General features: G+C 38.0%; 1 protein-coding gene across 1 annotated transcript in view; it reads right to left on the bottom strand.

The window, feature by feature from the left end:
* PAN3 (PAN3 poly(A) specific ribonuclease subunit) overlaps positions 1-14,416 on the bottom strand; it is a 62,064-nt gene extending 47,648 nt beyond the window's left edge. Inside the window, exons 1-3 of the mRNA XM_009877958.1 lie at positions 14,351-14,416; positions 12,555-12,625; positions 10,331-10,393 (exon numbers count right to left, since the gene is read on the bottom strand). Coding sequence (XP_009876260.1) covers positions 10,331-10,393; positions 12,555-12,625; positions 14,351-14,414 — 198 coding nt within the window. The 5' untranslated portion in view covers positions 14,415-14,416. The remainder of the gene's footprint in view (positions 1-10,330; positions 10,394-12,554; positions 12,626-14,350) is intronic.
* Positions 14,417-15,813: the final 1,397 nt, after the last annotated feature.

Below are 15,813 nucleotides of genomic sequence, written 5' to 3' on the forward strand. Positions count from 1 at the left end.
GACCTGGACCTTTAACACTGATTATACCACCAACTGGAACTTAGTCTGGTTTTCTTTTGTTGTGTTGGTTTGGGATTTTTATGTAAAAATGCAACTATCATCATCTGGATATAGACCACTTTAAATAACCAAAGCTTAACTTACGTTTATTTAGATATCTACTTCATTTGACACCTGAGAAATCTTAGCAATGTGTACCTTGATATGCACTTTAAGACTTGCTCCTCAGAAAACAAGGCAAGAATCTAACTGGAGAGGATTCCCCACTAACACAGGAACAATTTGTAAAAAACAGGATGAAATTGCTTCATAAACAAAACCTAAACAGACTCCCTCCTCTACTTCCCTGAAAACTGTTAGGCTTAAAGCTTTGGAAGAAATAAAAACTAAATAAAGCGAGTAGTACCTCATCTACTTTAAAAAAACCAAAAGCCAACAACAAAACATAGCCACAGCATGAACAAAGGCAATAAATTCCATGAAGATCAAGTTAACCACTTCTAATAACAATAAACAAGACTGAATTTTGCCATACCAATTAGAAATTTGGTAAACTGTGTAAAGGGTAGCACAAAGTCCTCCAACGGCTCAAATACAAACCTGATCATGGTTAATTTAAATATTGGTTCTTTACTGGGAGAAACACTCAACTGTTTGGCAATTTACCATCTCAATAATTCAGGAAGACTACTAGTATCATAAAACACAAAGCTGTAAGGTCTGAGAAGCCAGACATAAAATGCTGGACTTCAGGTCAAGGTCTGAACACAGTATCTCCCTTAGTCTCACTACTGGAAATAAGAACATAACAGAGTAACTCTCTCCCTGGCAGCTTTCCCATCTCTCTCCATGCTCTACCACGTGCAGGGGCACAGTCTGCCCCAGACTACTGGACTGCAACCCAGTGTCCAAACACGTTCCTGTTTGTCAGAGTTTCTTTTAATGCTCCATTACAAAAGGTGATCTATAAATATTTTTAAAAAGGAGACCTCAAACAAAAAAAGGATCTGAGCCGACATGGAGCGAGGCTACTTAGGTTACAACTGGATTTATATTCCAGGCAACAGAATGAAACTCCTGTTTATAGAAGTGTGTAGCAACAGGATGAGGGGCAATGGTTTTAAACACGCAGCATAGAAGACCTACCTGGCTAAACAGAGACATTTGGCTGAAAATCAAGGCAAAAAGGAGACTTTATGGCCTCCGGAAGAAGGGGCAAGCCACTCACAATGAGTACAAGGATAATGTTAGGTTATGCAGGGAGATAATTAGAAGGTCCAAACCCCAGCTAGAAATTAATCTGGCTTTCAAAGTAAAGGACAGCAAGAAAAGCTTCTATAAATACATTAATAACAAAAGAAAGACCAAGGAGAGCCTCCATCCCCTACTAGACCCAGGAGGAAATATAGTGACAAAGGATGAGGATAAGGCTGAGTGCTTAATGTCTTTTTTGTCTCAGTCTTTAGTAGTAGAAACATGTGTACTGAGGGAAGGCAGCCTCACAAGCCAAGAGATGAGGGCCAGGAGCAAAACATCCCCACCACAATCTAGGAGATGGTCAGGGACCTGCTGCTCCACATCAATATCCACAAATGTATGGGGCCAGATGGGGTACATGCTAGAGTACTGACATAACTGGCAGAGGTGCCTATCAAATCACTGTCCACCATTTATCAGCAGTCCTGGCAGACTGGGGAGGTCCCAGCTGACTGGAAGTCAGCCAATATAACATTTATAAGAAGAGATGGAAAAAAGATCTGGGAAACTACAGGCCTGTCAGCTTGACTTCAGTTCCAGGAAAGCTGATAGATTGGATCATCCTGTGTTCCACCATGCAACAAATGCAGGATAATCAGGTGATGAGACCCAGTCAGCATGGGTTTGTGAAAGGCAGGTCCTGTTTAACAAACCTGATCTTCTACATCAGGGTGACCTGCTGGTTGGATGAAGGAAAGGCTGTGGATGTTGTCTACCTTGACTTTAGTAATGCCCACAGCATTCTCCTGGAGAAATTGCCTGCTCTTGGCTTGGATGGTCATACACTTTGCTGGGTGAAAAACTGGTTAGACAGCCGAGTCCAAAGAGTTGTGGTCAATGGAGTTAAATACAGTTGGCGACCAGTCACAAGCCGTGTCCCCCAAGGCTCAGTACTGGGGCTGCTCCTGTTTAACATCTTCATCAATGCTTTGGACAAGGGGATAGAGTGCACCCTTAGTAAGTTTGCAGATGACTCTAAGCTCGGTGCAAGTGTCAACCTGCTTGAGTGTAGGGAGGCTCTACAGAGGGATCTGGACAGGCTGGATCACTGAGACAATTCCACAAGTTTCAAGAAGGCCAAATGCCAGGTCCTGCACTTCGGCAACAACAACCCCGGGCAGCACTACAGGCTTAGACAGGAGTGGCTGGAGAGCTGCCAGGCAGAGAGGGACCTGGGGGTGTGGATGGACAGCCGGCTGAACATGAGCCAGCAGTGTGCCCAGGTGGCCAAGAAGGCCAGTGGCATCCTGGCCTGTATCAGGAATGGTGTCAGCAGGAGTAGGGAGGTGGTCATGCCCATCTACTCAGCCTTGGAGAGGCCTCACCTCATGTACTGTGTCCAGTTTTGGGCCCCTCACTACAAGAGGGACATTGGAGTGCTGAAGAGGGCACAGAGGTGGGCTACCAAGCTGGTAAAGCATTTGGCACATATGTCCTACGAGGAACGGCTGAGGGATCTGGGGTTGTTTAGCCTAGAGAAGAGGAGATTGAGGGGAGACCTTATCGCTCTCTACAACTACTTGAAAGGAGGTTGTAGCGAGGCAGGGGTTGGGCTGTTATCCCTAGTGGCAAGTGATAGGATGAGGGGAAATTACTTCAATTTGCACCAGGGGAGGTTCAGATTGGATATTAGGAAGAATTTCTTTACTGAGAGGGTTGTCAGTCATTGGCACAGGCTGCCCAGGGAGGTGGCTGAGTCACCATCCCTGGAGCGTTTAAGAGAAGGGCAGATGTTGCCTTGAAGACACGGTTTAGTGGTGTTGACAGGGCTGGAAAAGGTTGGACTCGATCTTGAAGGTCTCTTCCAGACAAAACTGTTTTACGATTCTATGATTAAACTATAGCAGGGTAGGTTTAGACTACATATCAGAAAGAAGTTCTACACAGTGAGGGTGGTGAGACACTGGCACAGGTTGCCCAGAGAGGCGGTGGAGGGCCCATCCCTGGAGACATTCAGGGTCAGGCTGCATGGGGCTCTGAGCAACCTGATGTAGTTAACAACTGCCCTACTCACTGCAGGGGGTTGGACTAGATGACCTTTAAAGGCCCCTTTCCAGCCCAACACATTCTGTGATTCTATGAACTGTATTTTAGGCTTTATTAAGGAACATACTGGGGGCCAGGAGGGCAAACAATGGTCAATTCTATGCCACAAAGCAACAGAGACAACATGAGTTCTTGGCCTACTGGTATGAAAAAAATTGAACTAAAAAGTGCATGAGTCTAAATTAAAATTTTGCTTTCGTTATCTACTACAAAACATCACCCAGGGATTACAAGGCCAAAATTTAAAATTATTCAGACATTAGAAGATGGAATATACAATATTAGCATTTGGAAATAAATTTCATTTATTTGCATCAAAATCAATCTGAATTACACTTTTTTTTAATAAGAAAAATGGCATCTGATTCAGAAATCCAATCTGACTTTAGAGGAGACCAGAAAACAGCGACTGCCAAAATAATCAACAAAAAGGAAAGATCAAATAGACTGAGCAGTTTGAATAAGCGCATCAACTTTGCTACACCCCTGCCTTCTACACTGAGCAGTAAATAAAGCAGAGATAGAACAGCATATGTTGAAACAAGCAAGAACTCATCAACCACTGCTCATGTCTGAGCTACACTAATGTATCTGTCCAAAACACTGTCAATGTGGGAAAAAAAATCCAACTTCTTTGGCACAGGGGCAATTTCTCTTGGATGATTACAAAAGCAATTGAATTTTTGCCTTCCCTAAAGCCTTTCCATGAGGTTTAAAAACCTGTTCAGCCATACAGATGAAGGGGTAATTCAACATACTGAATTTTTTTTTTCTAGGTGAGGGAAGTATTTAAATACTTTATAATCCTTCGGCAAGTATTTCTCAAACTAGGTTCAACTCTCACCACAGTTACAAGTTCCAAATGAGTTGTGAGAGGTCAAAAGAAAAAAGAAGGTTAAACTACAATAAATGAAATGAAATCTAGGAGAAATTTAAAAAAAAAAAAAACAACACAAAAAAACAATAAAGTCAGACTATGACAAAGCACTACTGGAGGAGTTCAGTTCCTTCAGGGCAAAGAAGTGTGAAGTAGTAATAATTACTGGCTGTGAATGTTTACGTGAGGCAGCGAACAGCTAACTGCCTTTAATTGCTAGCAGCACCTCGGTTGCCCAGGGTAAGAAGGGTAAGCATTTTCAACCATAGCTAATAATTATACCCCTTGCCCTGTAGAATCAATCTGCTGCCAGCAATTAATGATAGGAAGCTATTGGTTGGCATGATTAGAGGGAAGGTGTTATATTGAGAAACATTACACCTGAACAAAAGAAATCCACTCTAAAAACTAGAAAGACCTTCCTGAGTAGCATCTTTGCATCAGAACACCACTACAGATGAGTAACTTAATTAGCCCACGCTAGAAAATATTCTGCAAGTGAGCTTAATTACTTGCTTCCCATTCATTCAACAAGAAGCTTGAGAACTTGCTTAGCAAGTCTCTTTTCCTCCTACTATTTGCTGTAAGAGTGTCTTCTCTCCTAGTTCCTCCTGCTTCATGGACAGCAGGAAATGCCGCATTTCCTCTTTCTAATCCAGAGTTGGACATACCACTGGTGTAAGATGTTACGTTTATTCGTCCTAGATGAAAAAAAACTAAATAAGCAAAATTGTACAAAGATTCAAATCATTAAGACTCTTCCAGTCTAGTAATTCCCGTGCAATAGTAAAGTTTGGCAAACCAGACTAAACAGTTCCAAAGTTTTCTTCTGCTGTAGATCTGCAATTGGATTTTTTTCAGGATCGCTCACCTTCCAAATTATATTTCTGTTCCTTAAAATGCACTTACCTCTGGTGAGCTTTGAATTTTAGATTTACAAGACATTTTCTCGTCCAAAAATGCACTATTAAGTTTGGCATACAAACATGTGAGCAGGCTATTGCGAATAATCTGAGCTACAGTAATGCTATCTATGTGCACATACTACTGAAGCCAAGAGAAATTATATTAAGTCTTCCCTATCACAGGCTAAATTAAGCAGCATTACCTAAAATTACCATAGCTAAAAGGTATCATAGCATTAGCTAGGGCTCATCTGTTGTACACAGAGTTGACTGTATCTGCATACATAAAGAGATGAAAATAAATATTTCACTGTCAGACAGGAAAGATCAGGTAAACAACATATCTTCCTTGTACTCTTACAAAAAATAAGCCATATATGCAATTTTAAGTTTCAGAGTTTCAGTGTTGACTTGTTTTACGAGACCAGTTTTTAACAGCAGTGGCAACAAGACAATCAGAAAAAGAGGTTAAACACTCAACTAGGGTGCTAGTCTACTGAAAAAGCATCAACTTTTGTATTATGTCTGAAAACTAAAACTAATTCCAAGCCATTGGTATTACCATTGCTATTTTCACCCAATAGCCATAACCAATTAGTTGGAATAAGATAGTACTTGAAATACCCAGCTAGAGGTATCAACTTCAATATGTTATTGACAGAAAGCCGAATAGTCTTGGCAGAATCCCTACACAGGCACAATCTGCTAAGAAGTGTCTTAAATGCAAATTCAGCTGCGTAACTGGATTTAGTAGTAAGTTCTACAAGGTGTTACACCTGAACATTAGGTACAGTCACAAGGAGTAGCCTAACAGATTCGCAAGATGGCAATATAAAAAAGAGAAGTTGTCTCGTCATTACTTCTTAAGCTTTGTGGCCAACACAGCTACAACCTCCTTCAGAGGGTTTGGGTTTGTTGCTAACCAAGATACTCTCACTTTCTCCTTTTTCATTACAACCTCTTGCTGATAGAGGCAGATAATATTTGTTTTCCCTAAGTCAACTTCTCAAGGTTGGAACTAATTTAATTATTTTTTTACTTTGATATCCATAAAAAATGAAATAAGAGCTTGGTCAACAGGTTAAAAATAATTAAGTGCATGTTTGGTTGGTCGGTGTTTGTTGTCAGGCGGTGCTTTTTTTTTTTCCTACTTTTTTATTAAAGAAAAAGGAAGAGTATGCTAACATTTAGCTACAGTTATAAATGTGACATTTGTAATGTTAAGCACTTAGATTACATGCACTTACAGAATAGCCCTCCTTCCATCCAGAATTTTTTTTTTAATTATTCCTAAAATCCTGGGTTTGGCTGGGGATTAAAATTTTCACTAGTTGTAAAGTATAATACAGAGACAAAAAAGATTCTGCTACTCAAAGAAAACTAGAATGTGCAATTTGGCATGGAATTAAGTCTTATTCCAGAGTAACACATTTGATCACTAAAAGAAAAAAAAAAAAGGAATTCCTAAAAGAAATTCCTGATTCAATCAAATTTTAGAAAACTTTTCACATGTACCTACTTTTCAGGAGTACCTACTAAAAATTGTATTTCGCGATTATATATGCTGAAGACATAACAATCTTGAAGAGTTCGGAAGGAACCACGGAGAACAGATAGATCTTTAGGACAAATCTTTTCTCACCAATTTTGCAGCCTAGCTAGTTTGGACGAGGTATGAATTACCACAACAGTTACAATCTAGCACAGATGTAGTTATACTGACAAAGTTCTTGACCAAAAAACTAATAATACCTGCTGAAATGAAACAAGTTGGTGGAAAAGCAAGCTTCTTCCACCATCATTAGAGCAGATAGTTCTAATGGTGCAGTGCAGACTTGCCAGAGTACCATCACCCCAAGATGTACTTTCAAAAATTTCATTGCTAGGGAACACTCAGTGAGCAAACTACAAGTGTTTTAATGTTTTAAAGTCTCTTTTCTAATAGGCCAGAATTTTTTCAGTATTTATAAAGAACAGTGGAAAAATAATGCACAGTTAAGAATAAAAAAATATGGGCAAAAGGGAACTAAGGACTGATGCAACTTTTACTCTGGTCTTTACAAAGCACAACTCCTCAAAACCAGTAAATTTTCTAGCTGCTTTAAATAGTATAGCGTTACCAACAGATGCGTGCACAAATTTTTTAAAGTGTTTCAATTTTACTGTTGTTCACTCCTAAAGACTACATACACTCTGGCATAGAAAGAATCAAATAAGGCTTGTAAATACGAGCAAAAGCATTCTGCACATTTGTAGTTAACTGTTTCAGCTTGTAAGATGCACCTGGCAAAGTCTACATGGCTGAGAAGTTGTTTTAGAAATCACAGAATGGCCTAGGCTGGAAGGGACCTTAGAGATCATCTAATCCAACCTCCCTGTCGTGGGCAGGGACGCCTCTCAACTAGATCAGGCAACACACGAAGAGCGAGGGTAGTATTTAAAGTTTTTAGACATCTGTAGGTTATAACATACATCTGATCTGCTTAGACACAAGACAATCAAAGGTCTTTTTAATGCAATCTTAAGGTAAGTGCTGTGCTATGCAATCATCTTATCCTGTTCTTTTCCCTCCAATACAGAACAGTCTAAAGACACAAAAATAAAGACAATTCTTCATCAATGTAAAAAATGTTACATATTTCTAAATGAAGTCCTTAAATAATTTGATTTCTTACTTAACACAGTGAAGACTAATCCATACGTGAAAGTGAGTGCGAGCAATATATTATCTCAGGTCACACTTAAAAATGAAAAAAATCATACTGTGTAGTAATTACTAAGATAATAAGAGCACACAACTACGTAACAGTTCCAATAACTAACTATTCTAAAGAAAAATGTAAAGGGGGTCAGATGATATAATACCCTTAAAACACATTTTAGACTAAGGTAAACTTCATACTATCTGCAACATTTATAAGTTTTCTCTTGAAGTATAGTCTGTCAGTCTGTCTTTCTACATTTCTGCAGCAGCTTTTTGGTTTTGTAGGGGGTTTTTTTTGCATCAACATTACAGTTTACAAAACTGTAATGTTTTATCATTGCAGTAGGTGTGTATAATCTCAGAAGAAGAACTTCAGGTTTGAAATATAAATTTAGTCCAGGTATAAGGTCTGCGCAGCCATAATTCTGCACTTTTACAACACAGTGATGAGGCACAGTATTTCATAATGACCCCTCAACTTCTGAGAATGTGATTCATACTCCTGAGATGGAATTCAGGAGGCTATGAAACACAGGAAAATGTGTCTCAGCACATTTTTCTTAAAGATTAAATAAAGCAAGACCAAATATGGCACATGACTTTTCAATGGCCACTAGATAAAGATCAAATATCTGAAGTGTCAAGACAGAGCTGGAGATGGAAACCTGGAGAGAAATGTAGCTTCTCAACAGGTTACAAAACCAGATGGAGCATGGGACACTCAAAAATGAACTAACAATAGTTTAGGTCTTAAGAATTTGGTTTCCACAGGACCTGAAGTTTGCTTTCTTTGAACATGAGAGGGGAAACTCTTCAAAAAGCTTGTATTTATGCAGACTAGGCTTATAGGCAGTCTTTTGTTTTAAAACAGTTTTCTCTGCACATTTATTACTCCTGATCAAAGTATATGAACTAAAGAATTCTGCTGTCCAGTCTCTCACTTGTTGTAGAACTCCACGGAGAGCGCTAAACAGCAGCACCTGTTCCGGGTGAACTTCGGTCCAAATAACCTATCCTATATTTTCCATTCTAATCTAATCTAGAGTCTTTTGGTCCTGGCTCTTACTCACCTAACACTAATGGAAGGAGTGCTGAAAAAAAAAATAGAATTCTTCACACAAAATAGCATTAAAATTGTACTGAAAGTTGTTCCCTACAGCAGTTAGTTCACTTCTTGCAGACTGTGGACTAACAGTGGTTCTCACCTTAACAGCCCTCCTCTAGGTGTGACTGAACAATTTAAAACAAAAAAAATGGAATGGAAATAAACCAATGTTAGGAACTTTTCAGAAGAGTTCAGTTTTCATGAGGATTGAAGGTATGAAAAAAACCAAAGTAAAATGTAAAAGCAATGTTTTCACTATCCTGTAAGGCTGACCAGTGACAGAGACGGAACCCTTTAGCCTGGATTGGTGGCAACAGTCTCAAAACAAATTTAATCAAAGTTTCATCATCTATTTTCTTTTTACTGCATTAAGCCATCATTCCCTTGGCAGTAGATTCTGATCAGTTACATTGCACCAGATTTTATGAACTGTTTACCAGAACCATCAAAATGAATACAAGGCGTTTTCCAGCCAGATTATTTCAGGTTTCAGAGATGAATATTTTTCTAGATAATAATGGCTAAAGCCAATTTAGAAAAAACACTTAAGAAGTTCAAGTTCAGAATGTCACCCTTTTTTTAACAAGCATAACATGTATTTGAAGAAAAACACAAAGTGTGATATCATTACTCTCAGGAAAAAAGGTTAGTCTATTGCTAACTAGCTTTTGTTCCATGCTTCACAAATCCTATTTGTGCATTGTAGATTAATACTTACCTGAAAATCTCTTATAGGAAATTCACTTTAAGGTTGCTTGTCTTAGTGCATGTGGAGTTACAACAACCGGACAGTAAATCCAGAAGGTTTTACAGTTGACAGAACCTCCACCAAGGCTCCATCTACAGAAATACTTAGCTCCTTTGATTTCATTTTAAGTATCCTATAAAAATGTCTTTAAATAGTAAACTTAGCTTTCCTGAAATCTAAAATTGAAATGCAGTTTAATAATTTCTAAACAGAGAAAATAACCTCAAGAACGTTCATAAAAATTCAAGGACTAAGTTCACTTTTTAAACAAAAAGTAGAGCATCTTTAAACATCAAAATAATCATAAGCAACTTAAATAGCCCAGTCATGCTAACTAGCTTCCAAAAAGCTGTCTAATCAAAACATAAGGATATTCAGAACTGCAATCATCAAGACTTACCCTTAGTATTTTATTGGTATCAATTATTTAGGTTAGTATGGCTGTCCCATTGACAATGGGCTGCCAGGGTAACATGATCAGCAAGATCCACTCACAATAAAGATTAATAAACTTAATTTCCTTGCTTAACGCACCTACATACTACATGCTTTTACAGAAACTCTTCACAGTTTTACGTAACACAAACACATAGTTTTTACATAGTTGCAGATAACTTAATAGCTGTTAATATTTAAAATATCACAACTCTAACTTGTAAAGGAAAGTGATTGCTCTTTATTCACTTACCAAGACTGTATTATATCTGTCCTCCAAGTCGGTGACAAACGAAGGAAATGCTGGTTTTGCCAGCTAGTTCAAAACAAACAAAACTTTAGCCCTGGGCTCTTTGCAAGAAAATTGAAAGTATTTTTTCTTTCAAATAGTAGATGTTGTGGACACCTACGTTTGAGCTAGTCACCAAGGCTCCCTTTAGAGTCTATGAACAGAAACACACACTTCCAGAAGGCTATCTTGTGTTACAGCAGGCACCAAGCACTGGCCTGACCAGTCACATTGCTCAAGCTCCAAATAAAATCCAGCTATTGGGGTGGGAGGAAATCACACAAGCTTTTAAACGCCCAGCACTCAAGCATTTAGTGGTTTTGAGGAAACCACTTAATACAAATCAAATATTGTAGTCAAAAAAATACTAAAAATACTAAGAAACTATATCCATGGTTATCTGCAATGTATTGTCTGTTAGTAAAAGTCAGTCAGTCAGCCACAAAAGCCTGAATAATTTCTCATAATTGCAGACATCAATTTTTATCCACTTTAAAGCAGTCATTGACACCTGGTCTTCTCCAAAATACTTTTCTCAATGTGAGCTGAATGTTCCTTTAAAGCTGCTCATCTCTCTTTTCTGACTATAGAGGGAGCCTGGATGCCTAGATTTTAGACAGCTCAAGTAATACTAGATGAAAAAGTCCCCATTGCTAGTATTACTTAAGCTTTTATACACACATACATTACAAAACAGCAGTCATAATAAACATTATTAAAACACAAACCTCTTCCAATTAATGCCAGTTATGTCTGAAATATTAATTGGAAAAAATCCAAATCAGTCAATTTTCAGTAGTGAGTGGCTTAATTTGCTGATTTTTTTCTTGAGGAAAAAAAGGACAAAGTCAGAAAAGACTCTAATATTTGAGCTTTGAGTTATTTGAGCTTTACACTTAAACATTAATTGCTTTGTTTTCATTTTGTCCTGCTTAATTAACTTGGAAGTATTTTTTAGAGGCAATGGTCACTCCAGCAATACTTCTGTACGACAGTTCCTTTTGTTCCATGTACGTGGTTTATATACATATGCATGAACTCACATATACGTGTAAATATACAGTTCATGCAGACTGTATTAAAAAGGGAACTTATGCTTATTTTCATTCTTACTGTTCTCAGTAACTGGATAAACAACACATTTATAGTTGTTTATATCCGACTTCCAGTGCACTATACTGGCATTAAGGAAAACAGCAATTCAGAGATCTCATGTAGGTTGGATATATCATAACATTAGGAAATTAACATTCTACAACAGCATTTCATTTCAAGGAACATTAGTCTGATGGGCCAACTACAGTAATTATCTCTAAGCACAACCTTCACCTGCAGGAATGAGAGAGCTCCCAGTTGCCCCCACACGAACAGAGCTCTATGAGAGGTGACAAGCAGACTGATGCAGCTTGCTTGCCACACAATGTGTTATCAACTACAGGAAAGTTCAGGATGATGTGGCCAATAAGAAAAAAGTGTAAAACATGAAAGTCAGCAGCGAACGTAGAACATGATAACTGGTTGGGACAAGTTAATGTCCTTTTTGATAAGCCACAGTTCACAAAAACTCCGGCATAACTAAACTTCTGTCTCTTATTCCAACCATTGCATTTGTAAATGTATAACTGGAAAGAAACCAACATATTGTGTTGGCACAAGTCAAAGGTGTTTGAAGATGCTGTCTAGCCCTTAGCAAAAGAAAGATTTCTCAATACAGATTAGGGGAGGAAAATATCCCAAACCTGAGCTTCCTAATAATACCACAGAGTGTCTTTCAAGCTAAATGCATTTCAAACAGAATTATTTTCATATCCTGTACAAAAAAAACAGGGAGATTAATGTATTTGGAACTGGTTGCCATGAAGGCATGCAAGTGGCTTGTGTCTCAGTACAATAAAAATAGTTTATTTTCAAATTTAATGTGCCATGTCCTAATTTTCATATTCAAAGTCTTCTTATAAACTCTATTTTACAAGTGGTTGGGCTATTTCTTAATAATAGCAGCAGTCTGATCTGGTATAGCAAAAATGAAGTGGTAAGATCTTATTTATATCAGCAGCAACATATTAAAATAAAGCTAGTAACATTAGAAGAATCATCCTTATTTCACCTAGCACTTCAAGTTATTCCAGATCTTCTTCTCGGTCAACTCATACACAAACATGCTACTTAAGATTTAGTTGCTGCCTACCTTCCTCCTCTGAGACACGCTGAGGGCAGCAAAGTCATTAAACAAGGATGAATTTGGTGAAGTTAGTGGATCTGTAAAAAGAATGCAAACCAACGTGTCATATATCTCTAATATTAAAAAGAAATTTTCCATTTTTTTTTAACTTATTTTTGTACGGAAAAAATCCTTTTGACAAAATTAAGTTTAGGAATCACTGCTAAAAAAATTGCAACATTTACTAGATTCTGTGCAATCATTCAATTGAAACTGTGCTCATAAGCAGAATTTAGTAAGTTTAGTTGCTGTTGACACTACTTAATGTCCATCTAACATTTCAAAGCTTTCACCTACAGCCACCTGAAATCAGTAACAACGATGTATCTTGTCCTGTCACTGTTCTGCTTAAAGTTAAATCAGAAACACAGGCAGCATAAGCCTACATTCTGTCAGTAGCTTTTTATTGCTTTTTCTTTGTCTCTATGCATCCTATCCAGAGTTAAAGCACCAAAAACTGAATAACAACTACAGCTGTAACTTAAAACTCCAAACTGCAGGGTAGAGCTGTCAAACTAGCAGATCATGGCAGGCTGTAAACATTGATGCTCTGATGAAATGCTTTCTTCAATATTAATTATTATTCCTTAAAAGGGTAATTCTACAAGCGAAGTACAGCTTGGCAGGGAAGGAAAGCAGGGAAAGAAAAAGATCTGAGACACAACATGATTTAAATTGGCTTCCAAAAGTCAGTCTGGTTTCTCTCCTTCGCATGCATGACCATCGCTGTTCAGCCTGTCACACTCAAACTCTGACTGCATTTAAACCTAGAGACCTCCACTGCATTGAATAGCTAATTGTTTGGTGGGAGAAGCAGAACTAATGACAAAACCTGCTGGAAATTAACCAGGAGAAAGAAGAGGAAAAAAAAGCCCAACACCTACAAAATTTCAACTTTCAAGCAAGTTAATTTTATAGTAGTTACTATCATGCTTAAAAAACTATAACCCTAGTAAGCAGACTAGTTGCATGGTCAGACATGGAAATGCAGTTCTAGAATACCATTTACACAGCAATTTTGAGAGGAGAAACGTACTTTGAATGTATGTCATTGCCATAAAGGAGTAGTAACCTCTCCTTTAAAGAGCTTAGTTTGACAGCTACAGCTGAAATAATCTGCAGTGATTCTGAAAAACGCATTACAAGTTCAATATTCCATCCACAACAATTTAATGAGTATGTAGGCCTGCACTACAGAGACATTTTGTTCAGTTAAAAATCATGTTCCCTATAGCAGGGGAAAAAAAAAAAAAAGGAAAGTACTGCTTACAAGACAAATCTGAACTGATGATTTTTAATAGCTATTACGTGACCATTTCACAATACTCATACATTCTAAATTTAAGAATAAAACCCTGTACATTCATTCCACATAATAACTTACTTAAAAAGCACAATAAAAAAGGGATACTACTGCAGAGCAACAAAAAATGCTTAAGCTATCAGTGCTTTTGAGTGGATATCCAAACATGCATTTAGACTTGAAGTGACAAGACCCATAATGACTTCTTTTAGTTTTTCCTCTCTAGAGCAAAGAGAAGGTTGAAAATTTGAATTCAGTGGCACTTCAGCTTTGTACTAAAAGTAATCACACAATATGCTACTGTTAAAAACTAAGGTTCTACTGCATCTCAAATCAAATGAGAGGACAGAAAAAAAAAAACCAAACCAAAACCAAACTCTCCTTCAAGTCTGTTTTGCAAAAATAAACCTCTTAAAATTTCCAAACATACTATTACGTGTATTACTTTAAAAATACTTACCATGGCCTGCATACTGCTTGGCACTGTCATTGAGAAGGCTAGGGGAGCTGCTGCTATTTGTCATCCTCTGCAAGAAAAACAGATAAAAGTGTACGTGAAAAAATTAAACTACAAAAGACTGAGGGCACTGGGGCTGACATTTAGAAAGTTTTAAGAATAGACTATGAAACCTGTGCTTACTACCCACTTAGTAAATACTGTAAGCAGACAGTGGTTTGTAGTTGACAAAAACATTTAGTAAAATAAAGCATTCTCCACCAGAGCAATGCAAACCAAAAGTGACTGTACATTAAAACACTATCTTTATGAATTTCTTCTAAATTGGGAGGGTCTACCAAACCTATGGTTCTCTTCCTGTACATTGTTGAAATGTTAGATAAGTCAATTCCTTATCTCCTTTAAACATTCTTTCACACTGTGCTCCTGAAACAACTCCTCCCTTTATTATAAGCTATCATCACAACATGAAACTTTTCCCACAACAAAAAAAAAAAGCTCAAATTGGTATAGCATTTGACAGACTCTTTTTAAAACCAGAAGAACCTTTTGAGACCTCTCAGCAAAATCATGTGATTCTTATAAGCCAACAGGACATCTGAAACTTTCTCAACATTCCTCCTAGGCTCCATCTGCTCCTCCTACATTACTCTAGAGATATGGGCCAGCAATAAACCAGACTAAGTGAGGCAGGGCTGCTCTAAGAGCTACCATAGTTTTGACAAAGAAGCTTAAAAGTGTCTCTTCTCCCTCCTGCTTATTATTTTCTTTGACCAGTCTCTCAACAGGCAGGAAAAAAAAAATTAGAAGAAAAGCAATGCAGGGTCAGGAAGTGTTCTCCATCACTGAGACAGGCAACCAGTAATTTGTTAAAATATTCACCGGCATGCTTTTGGCCCACCTCAACCAGAAGTCTTCCAGCCAATTTTCAGGCACTATTCAGCAGTGAAAAGGTTTGAGATCCCTTCCAACAGACAGTTTGCATGCAGCCTCTGCTTTACTGGGTGAGTGTACACCGGCACAAACAGGCCCTTTTGTGCCAGCTGGCCCTAAGCATCAAGAAAAGTTTCTAGGCATGTTTAATTCAGTAGCCTAGACACAGACCAAGACTCAAAACTGGTCACTGGAGTTGCTCTTTATGCTCACATTTTTCCACGGCCAGTCTTAACGTTGGCAAGAAGCTTACTACATTATATTCCGATGCCATTTCATCTAATTCTTGACTAGAAAGATCAACATTCTGGAGTAGATTTGGTAAAGACAGAGGAGAACCAGCTGAAGCCAGAGTGTTATCCAACATGGTAGAACTGTAAACCTACTACAATTCAAGTTTCTCAACATCTGCAGTTTTTTTACTACCACTGATTTCCCCAGAAGCTGCAGCTTTAAGTACTTGTATCTAAAAGAACAGACTCTGCAAAATAGTATTAAGTGTGGAAAGAGAGGGAGAGGGAGAGGGAGAGGGA

Source organism: Apaloderma vittatum, unplaced genomic scaffold, assembly GCF_000703405.1.
Source record: "Apaloderma vittatum isolate BGI_N311 unplaced genomic scaffold, ASM70340v1 scaffold2741, whole genome shotgun sequence".
NCBI classification, from domain to species: Eukaryota; Metazoa; Chordata; class Aves; order Trogoniformes; family Trogonidae; genus Apaloderma; species Apaloderma vittatum.